We start from the raw sequence: 14050 nt of genomic DNA, 5'->3' as shown, positions 1-14050 counted from the left end.
ATCTTCTTTTAAACCGATTCAGGAAACTGATTTCTGTGTTTGATGTATTAAAATCCAGCACTCTGCTTTGTAACCAAGGATTATGATGGTTGATTCATTCTTGTTGCCATTGGGTTATGACTGGTGTAAAGAATACAATTGTTTGTTTTTTTTAAGATGCCTGTGTCTATTTTTACTACCCATGACCATTATCCAGGACATTCTTCAGCTCCACCTGATATGCCATAATCGCTGCTCAATCTGTTTTACCTCATTATCTGTGAACCTTCCAATTTCATTTAGATTCTTGGATTTGTGCCTTTGTACCACTGCTTCCATAAGACATGGGAGCAGAATTAGGCTACCAGGCACATCGAGTCTAATCTGCCATCCAATCATGGCTGAACTATTTTTCTCTTCCAATGTTATTCTCCTGCCTTCTCCCCATAACATTTGTCGCCCTTCCTAATCAAAAACCCATCAATCTTCACTTTAAAAATACCCATGTCATAGACTCCTGTCATGATCTGTGGCAATGAATTCCACAGATTCACCACCCTTTGGCTAAATTCCTCCACATCTCCATTGTAAAGATACTACTTTTTATTCGGAGGCTGTGCTTTCTGGCTCTAGACTCTCAAACATCCTTTCAAAGTCAGCTTTATCTTGCCCTACCATTATCTGGTAGGTTTCAATGCATATCCCCCTCAAGTCCTGCAAGTACATGCCCAGAGCCTTCAAATGCTCCTTGTACATTATCATTCCTGGGTTTCATTAACTTTAGTTCAGTTTAGAGATCCACCGTGTCAACACCGGCCAATAATCACTCGTACGCTAGTTCTATCCTACACGCTTGGGTCAATTTATAGAAGCCAATTAACATACAAACCTGAACGACTTTGAAGAGTGGGAGGAAACCAGAACACCCGGAGAAAACCCACATGGTCATTGGGAGAACGTACAAACTCTGTACGTACAGCACCTGTAGTCAAGATTGTACCTGGGTTTGGTGCTGTAAAGCAGCAATTCTACCGTTGTGCCACTGTGCCGCCCTACATCCAAGCATGTGCAGTGATTTAACTGGAATAAATAGTTTTTCAAGATTTACGTTATCATAACCTCTTTGATATATGAACCAAATTTGTTTTAATGAAAGTTGTGCTATTTTTTAATCTTTCCTTGTGATCAACAGCTTGCTCGGTCTTATTGTAGGGACTGTGTTCTATTCCACTGTACAGGTGACCCTAAAATGATTCTTGACTGGGGGACAATTATAATCAATGGTTCATATTATAAACATTTCCTAGCCATAAAATTTGAATCCCAGATGTATTTTGCAATGTATCTTTTTGCCTCTATTCTCTTAAGGGTTAATGGCCATGATCTATTGCTTGCTCGGATAGGGCCATAGTTTGAGTATAGGCAACCCCTATGTGACGGTGGTGGGTGGTTGTCATGGGGATGTGAGATATGAAGGTGCTTGACATCGATGTGGAGTTCAGCGAGAGCCTTGCAGCTGACCGCACAACTTGGAGAGGTATCCTGAACCAACATCTCAAAAAGGGGGAAGACAAGCGTGCACGCAGAAAGGAGCGCAGCAACTTCGACAAACCAGCGACCACACACAAATGTGACAGAGACTGTCACTCCCCGCATTGGTCCCTTCAGCCACAAGCGACGCTGCTCCACCCGAGGTTTGGAGCAGCCAACAACTAGGATGCATCACCCATAGTCAGTCATGGCCGACGGGGGGCCTACATAAGGGTGGTTGTAATGGGGTTGTGTTCCTAGAATGTGGTTCATATCATGATTTTCTCTGCATATGTATCAAGAAATGCAAGTTGGGGGGAAAAAGTTTTTTATAAAAATTCTACCGAATCTTCATAATGCTAGCTGTTTTCTCTCCATGTTTTACCTTTGCTTTAGATAATCAAAATTAACTAAACAGAGGGACCTTTATATGGATGTTTGCCTGGCAAAGGGTGTGATATTCATTTAGTCAGATACTATCTGTTCATTGAATTTTGTTTTGCTGTGTAAGTGCCCTGAGCATTGCTTAGTTCATGTAAACATGAAGTTCTCCAATATGAGGATGATAAGCAGCTGCCTGTTGTGCAATTGAGGCACAAGACCAGCCTGGGTGATTAGGCCAGTTAAAATATTGCTGTCATACTGCTCCATATTATTGGCCCTGCAAAAATTTGCATGGGGTATTTTAAGTTGCAATCGACTTCTGTTAATTTACGTTCTGGCTAAAAAGGGGATGGTGAGAATCTGTTTTGGTTAAGGCGACCATCGGTAATTTTCAAGGCAAACCATTAACCTAATTTTAATTACATTGCTTTAAATTACATTCTTTTTAATACTTGTTGATCAGGTTGTTTTAATTTTCCACAAACAGTTTTGAACTTTGATCAAAAAAACTGAAAGTTCAGACCCAAGCCTGGAATACTGATGTATGGAAATCATTTGGAAAATGCTTTACAGGGAGAAGCTTATTTTGGACAGTTCATTGGTGACGTTTAGCAGGTTGGCAGTAGATTAGTAGGTTGAGCCTTTAATCACCTAGAAACTTAATGAATAATTAAGCACAAATATGAAAGGGATATTTATAACCTGTTTATAGTAAGTACAAAGGAATACAGCTTGTATTGCATTATCAGGATAAAAGGCCAAACTCAATTTCCCTGGTAGTATTAGTGGGTGATTTTAACTTCAATAGACAATAGACAATAGGTGCAGGAGTAGGCCATTCGGTCCTTCGAGCCAGCTCCGCTATTCAATGTGATCATGGCTGATCATCCCCAATCAGTACCCCGTTCCTGCCTTCTCCCCATATCCCCTGACTCTGCTATTCTTAAGAGCCCTATCTAGCTCTCTCTTGAAAGTATCCAGAGAACCTGCCTCCACCGCCGTCTGAGGCAGAAACTTCCCTAATATTGACTGCATATTCCATTGTGTAAACTGATTAAATTGGGTGGAATTTGTTAAATATGTGCTAAGATAGCTTCCTTAATATAGGGGGCCTTACCAGAGAGTGCGCAACATTAGACCTCTTAGGAAATGGGCTGGGGCAAGTGATCGAGTGTCTGTGGGGGAGTGTTTTGAGACCGGTGAGCATAATTCTATTAGTTTTAAAGTAGTTATGGAGAAGGATGCATAGAAAATAGATGCAGGAATAGGCCAATCGGCCCTTCGAGCCAGCACCACCATTCAATGTGATCATGGCTGATCATACACAATCAGTACCCCGTTCCTGCCTTCTCCCTATATCCCTTGATTCCACTAGCCCTAAGAGTTCTTCTAACTCTCTTTTGCATGCATCCAGTGAATTGGCCTCCATTGCCATCCGAGGCAGAGAATTCCACAAATTCACAACTCTCTGGGTGAAAGTTTTTCCTCATCTCAGTTCCAAATGGCCTACCCCTTATTCTTGAACTCTGCCCACTGGTTCTGGACTCCCCCAACATTGGGAACATGTTTCCTGCATCCAGCTTGTCCAATCCCTTAATTTTATGTTACTATAAGATTCCCTCTCATCCTTCTAAATTCCAGTGAATTCAAGCCCAGTCGTTCCATTCTTTCATCATTTGACAGTCCTGCCATCCCGGGAATTATCTTTGTGAACCGACGCTGCACTCCCTCAATAGCAAGAATGTCCTTCCTCAAATTAGGAGACCAAAACTGCGCACAGTACTCCAGGTGTGGTCTCACCAGGGCCCTGTACAACTGCTGAAGGACCTCTTTGCTCCTATACTCAAATCCTCTTGTTATGATGGCCAACATGCCATTAGATTTCTTCACTGCCTGCTGTACCTACTTGCTTACTTTCAGTGATTGATGTACAAGGACACCCAGGTCTCATTGCACTTCCCCATTCACCTTGTTTTTGCTACCAAAGTGGATAACCTCACATTTATCCACATAGGATAGGACTGGACTTGGATTGAGTCAGGATGAATATAAAAAAACAGATACTATTATGACATTAAAAAGATATTTTAACAGATATATGGGGGGAAAAATGGGTTCTGAGGGCTATGGACCTAATGCAGGCAAATGGGAACAGCCTCGTATGCCAACATGATTTAATTTTGTTTAGAGATACAGCGCGGAACCAGGCCCTTCGGCCTACCGAGTCCGCGCCGACCAGTGATCCCACACTAACGTTATTCTACTCACACTAGGGACAATTTACACATACACCAAGCCAATTAACCTACATACCTGTACGTCTTTGGGGTGTGTGAGGAAACCAAAGATCTCAGAGAAAACTCATGCAGGTCGCGGGCAGAATATACAAATTCCATACAGACAGCACCCGTAGTTGGGTTTGAACGCGTGTCTCCGGTGCTGCAAGCGCTGTAAGGCAGCAACTCTATCTCTGCGCCACCGTGCCGCACATGATTGTGGGTTGAAGGGCCTGTTTATGTGCTGTATAGCTCAATGACGTGCTATCTGTTAACGATGGGTTTTGTAGGCACATGCAATGTAGTTGTGGGGTACTCTGAGAACATGCGTTCATTGACTTGTTTGCAAAAAGATAGAAAACATTTTCATTAATGAAATCATATTTGATCTTGCAGATATTTATGTTTGTGTGATTGGACTGATTGATGTGCAAGTGTTTGTCCTGTGGTGACCTGTCAGTTATTGGAATGATACTGATTGATTACATCCAGCGATGATAATTCTGAAATTGTGGGAGTGAATGAGTGAAATAAGTGGTTATTCTAGCTCGCTTTATGATTATAATAGATGGATCAGAGAGTTTTGGCAGAATGTGTAGAGCACATGCCTGTGGCATCAGCCCACCATGTTTGTGCTGGCTATAAAAGTACCTATTTGTACTAATGCCATTGTGCAGCACTTTGCTCATGTTCTTCGGGACATTTTAAATGCATGTCTAAATACTGTGAGGGCACTTGTCTCCTCCAGAGTCTCTAGCAGTGTGTTCCAGATTTCAACTACCCTCTAAGTTCTTCAAACTACCTCTCAATCTCGTATTCTTGAAGTAAGTCAATGCTCTCCGGTTATAGTCACCTTGACTAAATGGAAATCTTTCCTATTCTTTACCTTATCATATTTTCTCATCATTTTTTTATACCTTGGTCTTCCACTCCTTGAAGACAAACCCAGCACATCCAGTCTGCTCATCGCTGAAATGCTGCATCCCAGGTAACACCCTGGTCAATCTCCTTTTCACCCATTTCAGGGTAGTTATATCTTTCCTTTCATCGGTGACCAGAACTGCACACTGCACTCCAGCTCCATGCCAACCTAATATTTTATTGTTTGTTCCCTAACCTTTCCCTCTTGGTATTCCATGCCCTTGATAATGAAGGCAAGTATCCTATCTGCTAGCTTACCCACTTTTGTCCTGCTGCCTGGAGGGTCTTTCTGTTCCATAGTAATTCCTAGGATCCTCTTTTTCTTGTACTCTAGACTTATTGGTCCTCCCAAAATGTATTGCCTACATTTTTTCGGGATTAAATTCTATTTGATGTATTTAACAAATTTCACCCAATTTAATTAGTTTACACAATGGGATATGCAGTCAATATTAGGGAAGTTTCTGCCTCAGAGGGCGGTGGAGGCAGGTTCTCTGGATGCTTCCAAGAGAGAGCTAGATAGGGCTCTTAAGAATAGCAGAGTCAGGGGGTATGGGGAGAAGGCAGGAACGTGGTACTGATTGGGGATGAGCAGCCATGATCACATTGAAAGGCAGAACTAGCTCGAAGGACCGAATGGCCTACTCCTGCACCTATTGCCTAAATATGTTAAATGTGTCCAAGATAGCATCCTTAATATAGAAGGCCCTGCCAGAGAGCACGCATCATCAGACCTCTTAGGAAATGGGGTGGGGCAAGTGACCGAGTGTCTGCTTTTCCTCATCTCAGTTCCAAATACCATCTGATGTGTTTTGTACTACTGTCAACGATGACTTTCATCATTCTTGATAACAATACCAACCTTTGTTACCAGTGAACTTGCTAATTATACTTCCTCTTTTCACAATCAGATTGTTCCTGTATATACCAAATAGCAAGAGCCTCAGCACTGATCCCTGCAGTATACCACTGGTCACAAACTTCCGATCAACCAAACAACCTTGGCCATCGAACACTATCTCGCATTATTAATCCATTATTGGATCCATTTTGCCCTGGATTCTTTAGGTTCTTCTATTTTAGACCAGTCTCTCACATGGGACCACGTCAAAGGCCTCACTGAAGGACTTATAAATGACACAGATAGCATTACTGTCCTTGACGTAACTCCTTGTTTCAGTCAAATTATCAAACTACCTCCATTTAACAAAGCCACGAAGATTACGGAGAGTCGGATTGTCAAGGAAGACTCTCTCTAACTTCTACAGGTGCACAGTCGAGAGCATACTGACCGGTTGCATCGTGGCTTGGTTCGGCAATTTGAGCGCCCTGGAGAGGAAAAGACTACAAAAAGTAGTAAACACTGCCCAGTCCATCATCGGCTCTGACCTTCCTTCCATCGAGGGGATTTATCGCAGTCGCTGCCTCAAAAAGGATGGCAGTATCATAAAAGACCCACACCATCCTGGCCACACACTCATCTCCCTGCTACCTTCAGGTAAAAGGTACAGGAGCCTGAAGACTGCAACAACCAGATTCAGGAATAGCTACTTCCCCACAGCCATCAGGCTATTAAACCTGGCTCGGACAAAACTCTGATTATTAATAACCACTTTCTGTTATTTGCACTTTACCAGTTTATTTATTCATGTGTGTATATATTTATATCATGGTATATGGACACATTTATCTGTTTTGTAGTAAATGCCTACTATTTTCTGTGTGCTTAAGCAAAGCAATAATTTCATTGTCCTATACAGGGACACATGACAATAAACTCACTTGAACTTGAACTATTGTATCCCTACCACTGAGGTCAAATTTGCCAACCAGTTAATGCTTGGTTTGGTCAGCTGCCCTTCTTAAATGAAGGTATCCATTAGCTTTCCTCTTGTCATTTATGATGGCCAAATAAGATTGAAAGTTTCAATTGGAGCCCCAGCAATTCTTTCCTTTGCCTTCCTATAGCAGACTGGGATAGATCACATTAGGCCCTGCTGTTTTATTCACCTTTGAGCCTGCTAAGAATTCTCATACTACATCCTTTCTCATGGTAATTTATATTGGAATTCCACTTTCACCCTCCCTGCAACTGCAGTAGGACCTCTTTGCTCTGAAACTCAAATCCTCTCGCAATGAAGGCCAACATGCCATTAGCTTTCTTCACTGCATGCTGTACCCACATGCTCACTTTCAGTGACTGATGTACAAGCGCACCCAGGTCCCGTTGCACCTCCCCCCGTTCTCCTAATCTGACACCATTCAGATAATAATCTGCCTTCCTGTTCTTGCCACCAAAGTAGATAACCTCACATTTATCCACATTATACTGCAGCTACCATGCTTCTGCCCACTCAACCAACCTATCCAAGTCACCCTGCAGCGTCATGGCATCCACGTACCTGTCCAAATGTATCTTAAGCATCGTAATTGTTGCATCTACTACTTATCCCGGCAGACCACTCTATAAATGCACCATTTTCGTAGACGTAGTTACTCCACAGGTCCGCCTCAAATCTTTCCCCTCTCACTTTAAACCTCCTACCCTGGGAAAAAGACGGTGACTATCCACCTTATCAATCCTCTTTCTTTTGCCCTGCACCACCCCACCCCGACCTTATTTAAAAACGACCGTGGACCAGGGTGGCAATGCGCCATCCTACATTTGCACCCGTAGCTGTCGGAACATCTATCAGTTTTTATCATTTTCGTCCTTTCACTCTTTCTCATTGAGTGCTGAGCAACCCATGATGCCATGGACCTGTCTGGCAGCTCCCCACCCTCCCCCTTCCCCCTAGAGAACATTCACTTCAATCATTTTCCGGCCTGGGATAATGATTCCCAAGTGAAATGCACTGACTCCCTGTCTCCTTCCAATCCTTATTAGTCCCGTATTTCGTATCTAACTGCATCCCATCTTGGTGTTGGTTATTTTGTCGCATGTTGGTTATTTTCCATACAGGAAAAACTTGATTTGACTGGATAGCGCACAAACAATATTATGAACGAGTACGATCAAGGCATACACAAGAACAAAAGATCGTAATTATGCTGGCTGCATTCCAAAGGCAGCGCATAGTGTAGATGGAGTTGATCTGGTTTGTGTGATGGACTGGGCTACATCTCTGCAATATCTTGCACTCTTGGGCAGAGCTGTTGCCAAACCAAGCTGTGATGCTTCCTGATCAGATGCATTCTCTGATGCTTCTGTAGAAGTTGGAAAGAGCCGTTGGAGATCCTTTGTCTTCTGAGGAAGTCGAGGTATATTGTCATTTCTTGGTCATGGCTTCATTGTGGTGGGCCCAGGGCTGATTATTGGTGATATTTATACAAAGGAACTTGAAGATTTTGACTGCGATCGCCTCTAAAAATATTGATTGGATTGGATTCAATTTATTGTCATTGCACTTTTCAGTGCAACAAAATGGTTTAGCCTGCAGTCATAACCAAAGATCTTATAGCAGAGCAAGATAGACCACTCCTCCGAAATCCAATGGACTGACGTGTAGTACGTGACGGAACGTCACGGCCGCCATTTCTTTAAGTGTAAGGGAGAGAGAGAGATTGAGAGAAGAGAGGGAGAGAGAGAGAGATCGAGAGAAGAGAGGGAGAGAGAGATTCGAGAGGGAGAGAGGGATTCGAGAGAAGAGAGGGAGAGAGGGATTCGAGAGAAGAGAGGGATCGAGAGAAGAGAGGGGAGAGAGGGATCGAGAGAAGAGAGGGGAGAGAGGGATCGAGAGAAGGGAGAGGGATCGAGAGGGGAGGAGGGAGAAGAGGGAGAAGGGGGAGAGGGAGAAGGGGGAGAGGGAGGGTGGAACGATAGCATGTTATAACGTTCAGCTGTCCCATTCCGACCAAAGATTATAGAGCAGAGCTCCTCTAGTATCTTTGATTGCAACCGCCGCCGCCAAACCCCCCGGCCCACCATTGCACCCAAAGATGATAGAGCAGAGTTGTATAATCTTTGATTGCACCCTTCTTCACGGCGGGCTTGTGATCTTTGCTTGTGATGTCTCGACAATTCGAGGGCTATAACGGGTAACAGCCGCCGCGTTCTCGGACTTGAATCTGAGCTCGAAAAATCTCGTGGTCACTGGGCCTAATGTGTCCCGCGGGCCATATTTTGGAGACCAATCCCTTACAAGAACAAAACCAAAAACGTACAGAAGTGTTAAAATTGTCTTTATTATAGTGGTAAGTAAAGATCTATTAAAAATAAGTCTACTAACTTTCTAATGTACCGACAAACCTAGTTTCACAATGGCCGTTGATGGGAGAACAGAAAATAACATTTTCACGACAGAATATCGACAAAAAATAATAATAATATTTTCTTTCCTTTCTTTTTTATCGGGGAACCTAAAGAATGACAGGTCTGGTCGTTTAGATTTACGATTAGAACAATTGATAGCGGAGCAGTGAGATGAAGATTTAGATGAGGACGCCATGACAGCCCAATAAAATGCTCAATAAAATGGCGTCGACAATCACACACGTCATACTACGCGTTTTTCGAGGAGTGGTCTATCTTGCTCCTCTATAATCTTTGGTCATAACATAGAATAAATAACAAACACTCAACACAGTTTAAAGTCCCAAAGTCATTGTCTCTTCCCTCTTTGCTCTCCGTCTGTGCTGAGGCAATCCGGGCCGCCGATGTTGTGACCCCGCCGGGTGATGGTGAGCAAGTCCCGCGGCTGAATCTGTGCTCCGCAAACGGGCCGGTTCAAACTCCGCGGCCCGGGGCGGTCGTAGCTGCCGAAGCTGCCGCCCTCCAATCCAGCGGACGCAGCTGTAGTTGCGGGAGCTCCGGAAAAACAGGTCACCACCTGTGACCTGCGAGCTCCCGATGATGTCGTCCATTGGTCCGCGGCCGAGCCTCCGAGGCTCCAAAGTCGGGTCGGAAGTTGGGTCGCCCCGCAACCACAGCCCCGAAGTCGGCCAGCCTCGCGTTGCTAAGTCCTGGCTCTGCCTCCGCAGCCTCGAGGTCGGTCGCAGTTGGAGGCCGCCAGCTCCGCGATACGCCTCAGCGCAGACGGACACGGAGACGGGGAATACAGCAGGAAAGGTCACATCCCCCCCCCCCCCCCACCTGAAGGAAGAGTCAAAAAACATACCACACCCACCCCCCACACAGACACAACTAAATAAACCGAAATACACTGCAACAACGGGACAAAATAAATCAAAAAAAAAAAAAAGCTAAACGGACTGCAGTCGAGCCGCAGCTGCAAGGCATGTTGTCCAGGTGACTCTTGGCATCATGGAATCACCAAAGTGCCCCCAGCAAGCAGTAAAACTTGAAAACACAGCAAACAAAGCTGTTCAAACAGGTGGCACCTCCTGTAGATGTGGTCACCAAGTAGGTAGGAATTCCTGCATACTGCAGACCATATACCACATGCAACTCGGCTCCTCTATTTTATGATAAAGAACATCTTTTCTCTTGAACAGTAAATGAAATACAGAAGAATCGTCTTGAACACTTAAGCTCTTAATTGCTCATTTTTAATTAAAGAATACTAATTGGCTATTAATCTCCTTTTTAAATTTTGTCTTAAAATATTAAACTATGAAAGTAGTGGAAATACGCAGCTGACCAAACTTAACCAATTAGTGTTCCCTCTTGCTGTGCACCACTTTCTGACTTGAAATGCTATCTCCATGAGACGATAAGCTCCTCCAAACAGATCTTGCCTTGATGCAGCTCCTGTTAAATTTCTGTGCTGGTTATCGCTTCCTGTGCCGTCACAGGTAGATCCTTCTTGTTCACTGTTGCTAATGTTAGTGTCTTGTATGTATGAAGTTACTTTGTTGAAGGGTGACAGGGTGGTGGAATTGCTACTATACAGTGCCAGAGACCCGGGTTCGATCCTGACTATGGGTGCTTGTCTGTAGGGAGTTTGTACGTTCTCCCCCTGGACTGTGGGTTTTCTCTGGGATCTCCGGTTTCCTCCCACTTGGTTTCTTGGTCCTCCAAAATATTCCAAATGGAATTTAAACTGGAGGTGGTGAAGGGAGGGCTTAAGCCAGAAAGGGTTATTGGGAAGGAAGAGCTACTTTAAAATTAGTTGCATCTGGTTGGGTAACTATAGTTGGGTTGAGATTATTCCACACTCCAAAGATGTACATATTTGTAGGTTAATTGGCTTGGTATAATTGTAAATTGTCCCTAGTGTGTGTAGCATTGTGTTGGGAGTGCGGGGATCACTGATGGTCCGCACTCAGTGGGCCGAAGGGCCTGTTTCCACGCTAAACTAAAGCCACAATATTAAAAGCTTTGCTGAATGATCTCTGCATTGGCGTCATGTTTCATGCTAATCTTTTGATATTGGAATGAAGTTATAAAGCGCCATTTCTCTTTTATTCATTGAAAGTAACAACGAATACATTTTATTTGCAGATGTGAGCGAGTTGAAAGAGTGTCTACATGTACTTGTGAAGGAGCAACAGGCAGTAGCTGTACAAGCAGCAGCCTCAACTCTCTCTGGGATAAGGTTGAAACAGAGATTGGCAGTCCTGGAGCGATACTTCATAGCACTGAGTAGAAGTGTGCTCCTGGAGCATACTAATGTTAAATTGAAGACCATGAGTGTTCCTGTAGCTGTTTCTGACAAGAAAAGGTATGTTTCAAGACTAATGTTCTTTTGTCAATAAGATCGCAAAGGAAGATGCCATGTTTTGCTTCTATTTAAAACATTTAAAACTCGCATGTGCATTTGATCCTTGTCACTTGAAATTTATTTTAAATTTCAGTTCCAGACCTCTTGGGAAGGGTGTAGAAGGACTCGCTAGAGTTGGATCTAGAGCAGCACTTTCATTTGCCTTTGCATTCCTTCGCAGAGCGTGGAGATCGGGTAAGGAGTGGGATTTTCAAGATTATTGATTTGAAGGCCATTTGCAGATTTAACCTTTGTTGTGTGGTCTGTGGGGACATTCTTTCCTTTTGTCTTTTTGTATGAAAGGTGAAGATGCTGACTTGTGCAGTGAGCTGCTGCAGGAATCTCTTGATGCACTTCGTTCTCTCCCAGAGGCATCATTGTTTGACGAAGGGACTGTATCCAGTGTGTGGCTTGAAGTTGTGGAGAGAGCAACAAAATTTCTCAGGTCTGTTGTTACAGGGTAAGTTGGCATTAACAGACAACTTTTATTTATTTTTTTTCACTGACTGAGAAACGTTTAGTTGTTATTATAATTAAGAACTAAATTTTTTATCCACAGTGACCTTCATGGAGCACCAAGCTCGAAGGGGTCAGGAAACATTCCACTTCAAGATCAGCACTTGGCTCTTGCAATACTTCTAGAACTGGCTGTGCAGAGAGGAACGTTAAGGTAGGGAATACAGAAAATATGAAATTTTGTAGCCGAGACATTTTTCCAAGGATCTGGTGATTTGCATTTAATGGAGTGAGGACAGAAATTAGCAAGTAAATGAAGCCCTGGTTTTATGGCAAATATCTTTCATGTGTTAACATAGTGGAAATGACAATGGCAAAACCTGCCGTGTTAAGGGCCTGTCCCACTTGGGCGTCATTTGCGCCTCACGCAGATGGCGCAAAGATTTTATACATCCCAAAATCCTGGGGCGCTGCGTCACCACGCACCATGCATGCATCACATGCGCGTCGTAAGTCGTGACACGTAAATTATGTAGTGTAAATTACACGCAAATGATGCCAGAGTGGGACAGGCCCTTTACACAAAATTATTGATCTCTATTTTTAGTGCAGAAAGCTTTAAAGTGCATTACGACATTAAAGTGCAAGTGGACGACAGATGGCACAATGGGCTAAGTGTTTGGCTGGCAACCGGAAGGTAGCTGGTTCAAATCCCGCTTGGAGTGCATACTGTCGTTGTGTCCTTGGGCAAGACACTTCACCCACCTTTGCCTGTGTGTGTCCTTGGGCAAGACACTTCACCCACCTTTGCCTGTGTGTGTGAATGTAATTATGTGAAGCACTTTGGGGTCAATGCAAGTTGACTAAAAATGTGCTATATAAATAAAGAAATTTAATTTAATTTAATTAGTGACAGGTGCCTCTTCTCTGCCAATCACTAATAGCCCTAATTTTACCTGATGGTTCAAAGTTTATCTCATCTCGTTGAATGCCTCCAGTCATTTAACCTCCAGAATCTTCTGAAATAAAGGATTGCAGAGATTTACCATCCTCTGTGAGACGAAACTGTGTATATATTGGTCACTTTTAAGGGATTAGTTATTTAAAACTATGTTCGCTTGTTTGAGACAGTCCCACCAGTCGAAACATCTTAATATTTACCTTGTCACGTTTCCTTATCTTATGTTTCAATAAAAGCACCACTGCTACTAAACTCCAAAGAATACACATTTAGGTTTTTTGGCTATTTGTGATAGAACAGTCATAAGGGATAGTAGACTTAAGCCATTTGGCCCATCAAGTCTCCTCCACTATTCAGTCATGGCTGATCTATCTCTCCCTCCTAACCCCATTCTCCTGCCCTCCCCATAACCTCTGACACCTGTACTAATCAAGAATCTATCTATCTGTGACTTAAAAATATCCACTGACTTGGCTGTCACAGCCTTCTGTGGCAAAGAATTCCACAGATTCACCACCCTTTGACTAAAGACATTTTTCCTCATCTCCTTCCTAAAAGAACGTCCTTGCATTCTGAGTCTATGACTTCTAGACTCTCCCACTACTGGAAACATCCTTTCCGCATCCACTTTATCCAAGACTTTCACTATTCTGTATATTTCAATGAGGTCCCCCCTCATTTTTCTAAACTCCAGCGAGTACAGGTCCAGTGCCGATAAAAGTTCATTGCAGGGATCATTCTTGTAAACCTCCTCTGGACTCTCTCCAGATCCAGCACATCATTCCACAGATATGGTGCCCAAAATTGCTCTCAATATTCCAAATGTGGCCTTACCAACGTCCTATAGAGCCTCAACATTACATCCCTGTTTTTGTGTACAA

General features: G+C 43.4%; 1 protein-coding gene across 5 annotated transcripts in view; it reads left to right on the top strand.

Annotated features, from left to right (window-relative positions):
• Positions 1–14050, top strand: part of herc2 (HECT and RLD domain containing E3 ubiquitin protein ligase 2) — a 188683-nt gene that overhangs the window by 23037 nt on the left and 151596 nt on the right. For 4 of the 5 annotated variants that reach the window (XM_033023263.1, XM_033023265.1, XM_033023262.1 and 1 more), the window contains exons 4-7: positions 11494–11713; positions 11847–11947; positions 12056–12212; positions 12312–12422. In XM_033023263.1, coding sequence (XP_032879154.1) covers positions 11494–11713; positions 11847–11947; positions 12056–12212; positions 12312–12422 — 589 coding nt within the window. The remainder of the gene's footprint in view (positions 1–11493; positions 11714–11846; positions 11948–12055; positions 12213–12311; positions 12423–14050) is intronic. The other variant, XM_033023264.1, reaches the window with a different exon arrangement.

The sequence above is a fragment of the Amblyraja radiata genome, chromosome 6 (genome assembly GCF_010909765.2).
Source record: "Amblyraja radiata isolate CabotCenter1 chromosome 6, sAmbRad1.1.pri, whole genome shotgun sequence".
NCBI classification, from domain to species: Eukaryota; Metazoa; Chordata; class Chondrichthyes; order Rajiformes; family Rajidae; genus Amblyraja; species Amblyraja radiata.
This window is presented reverse-complemented; position numbering and strand designations above follow the sequence as displayed.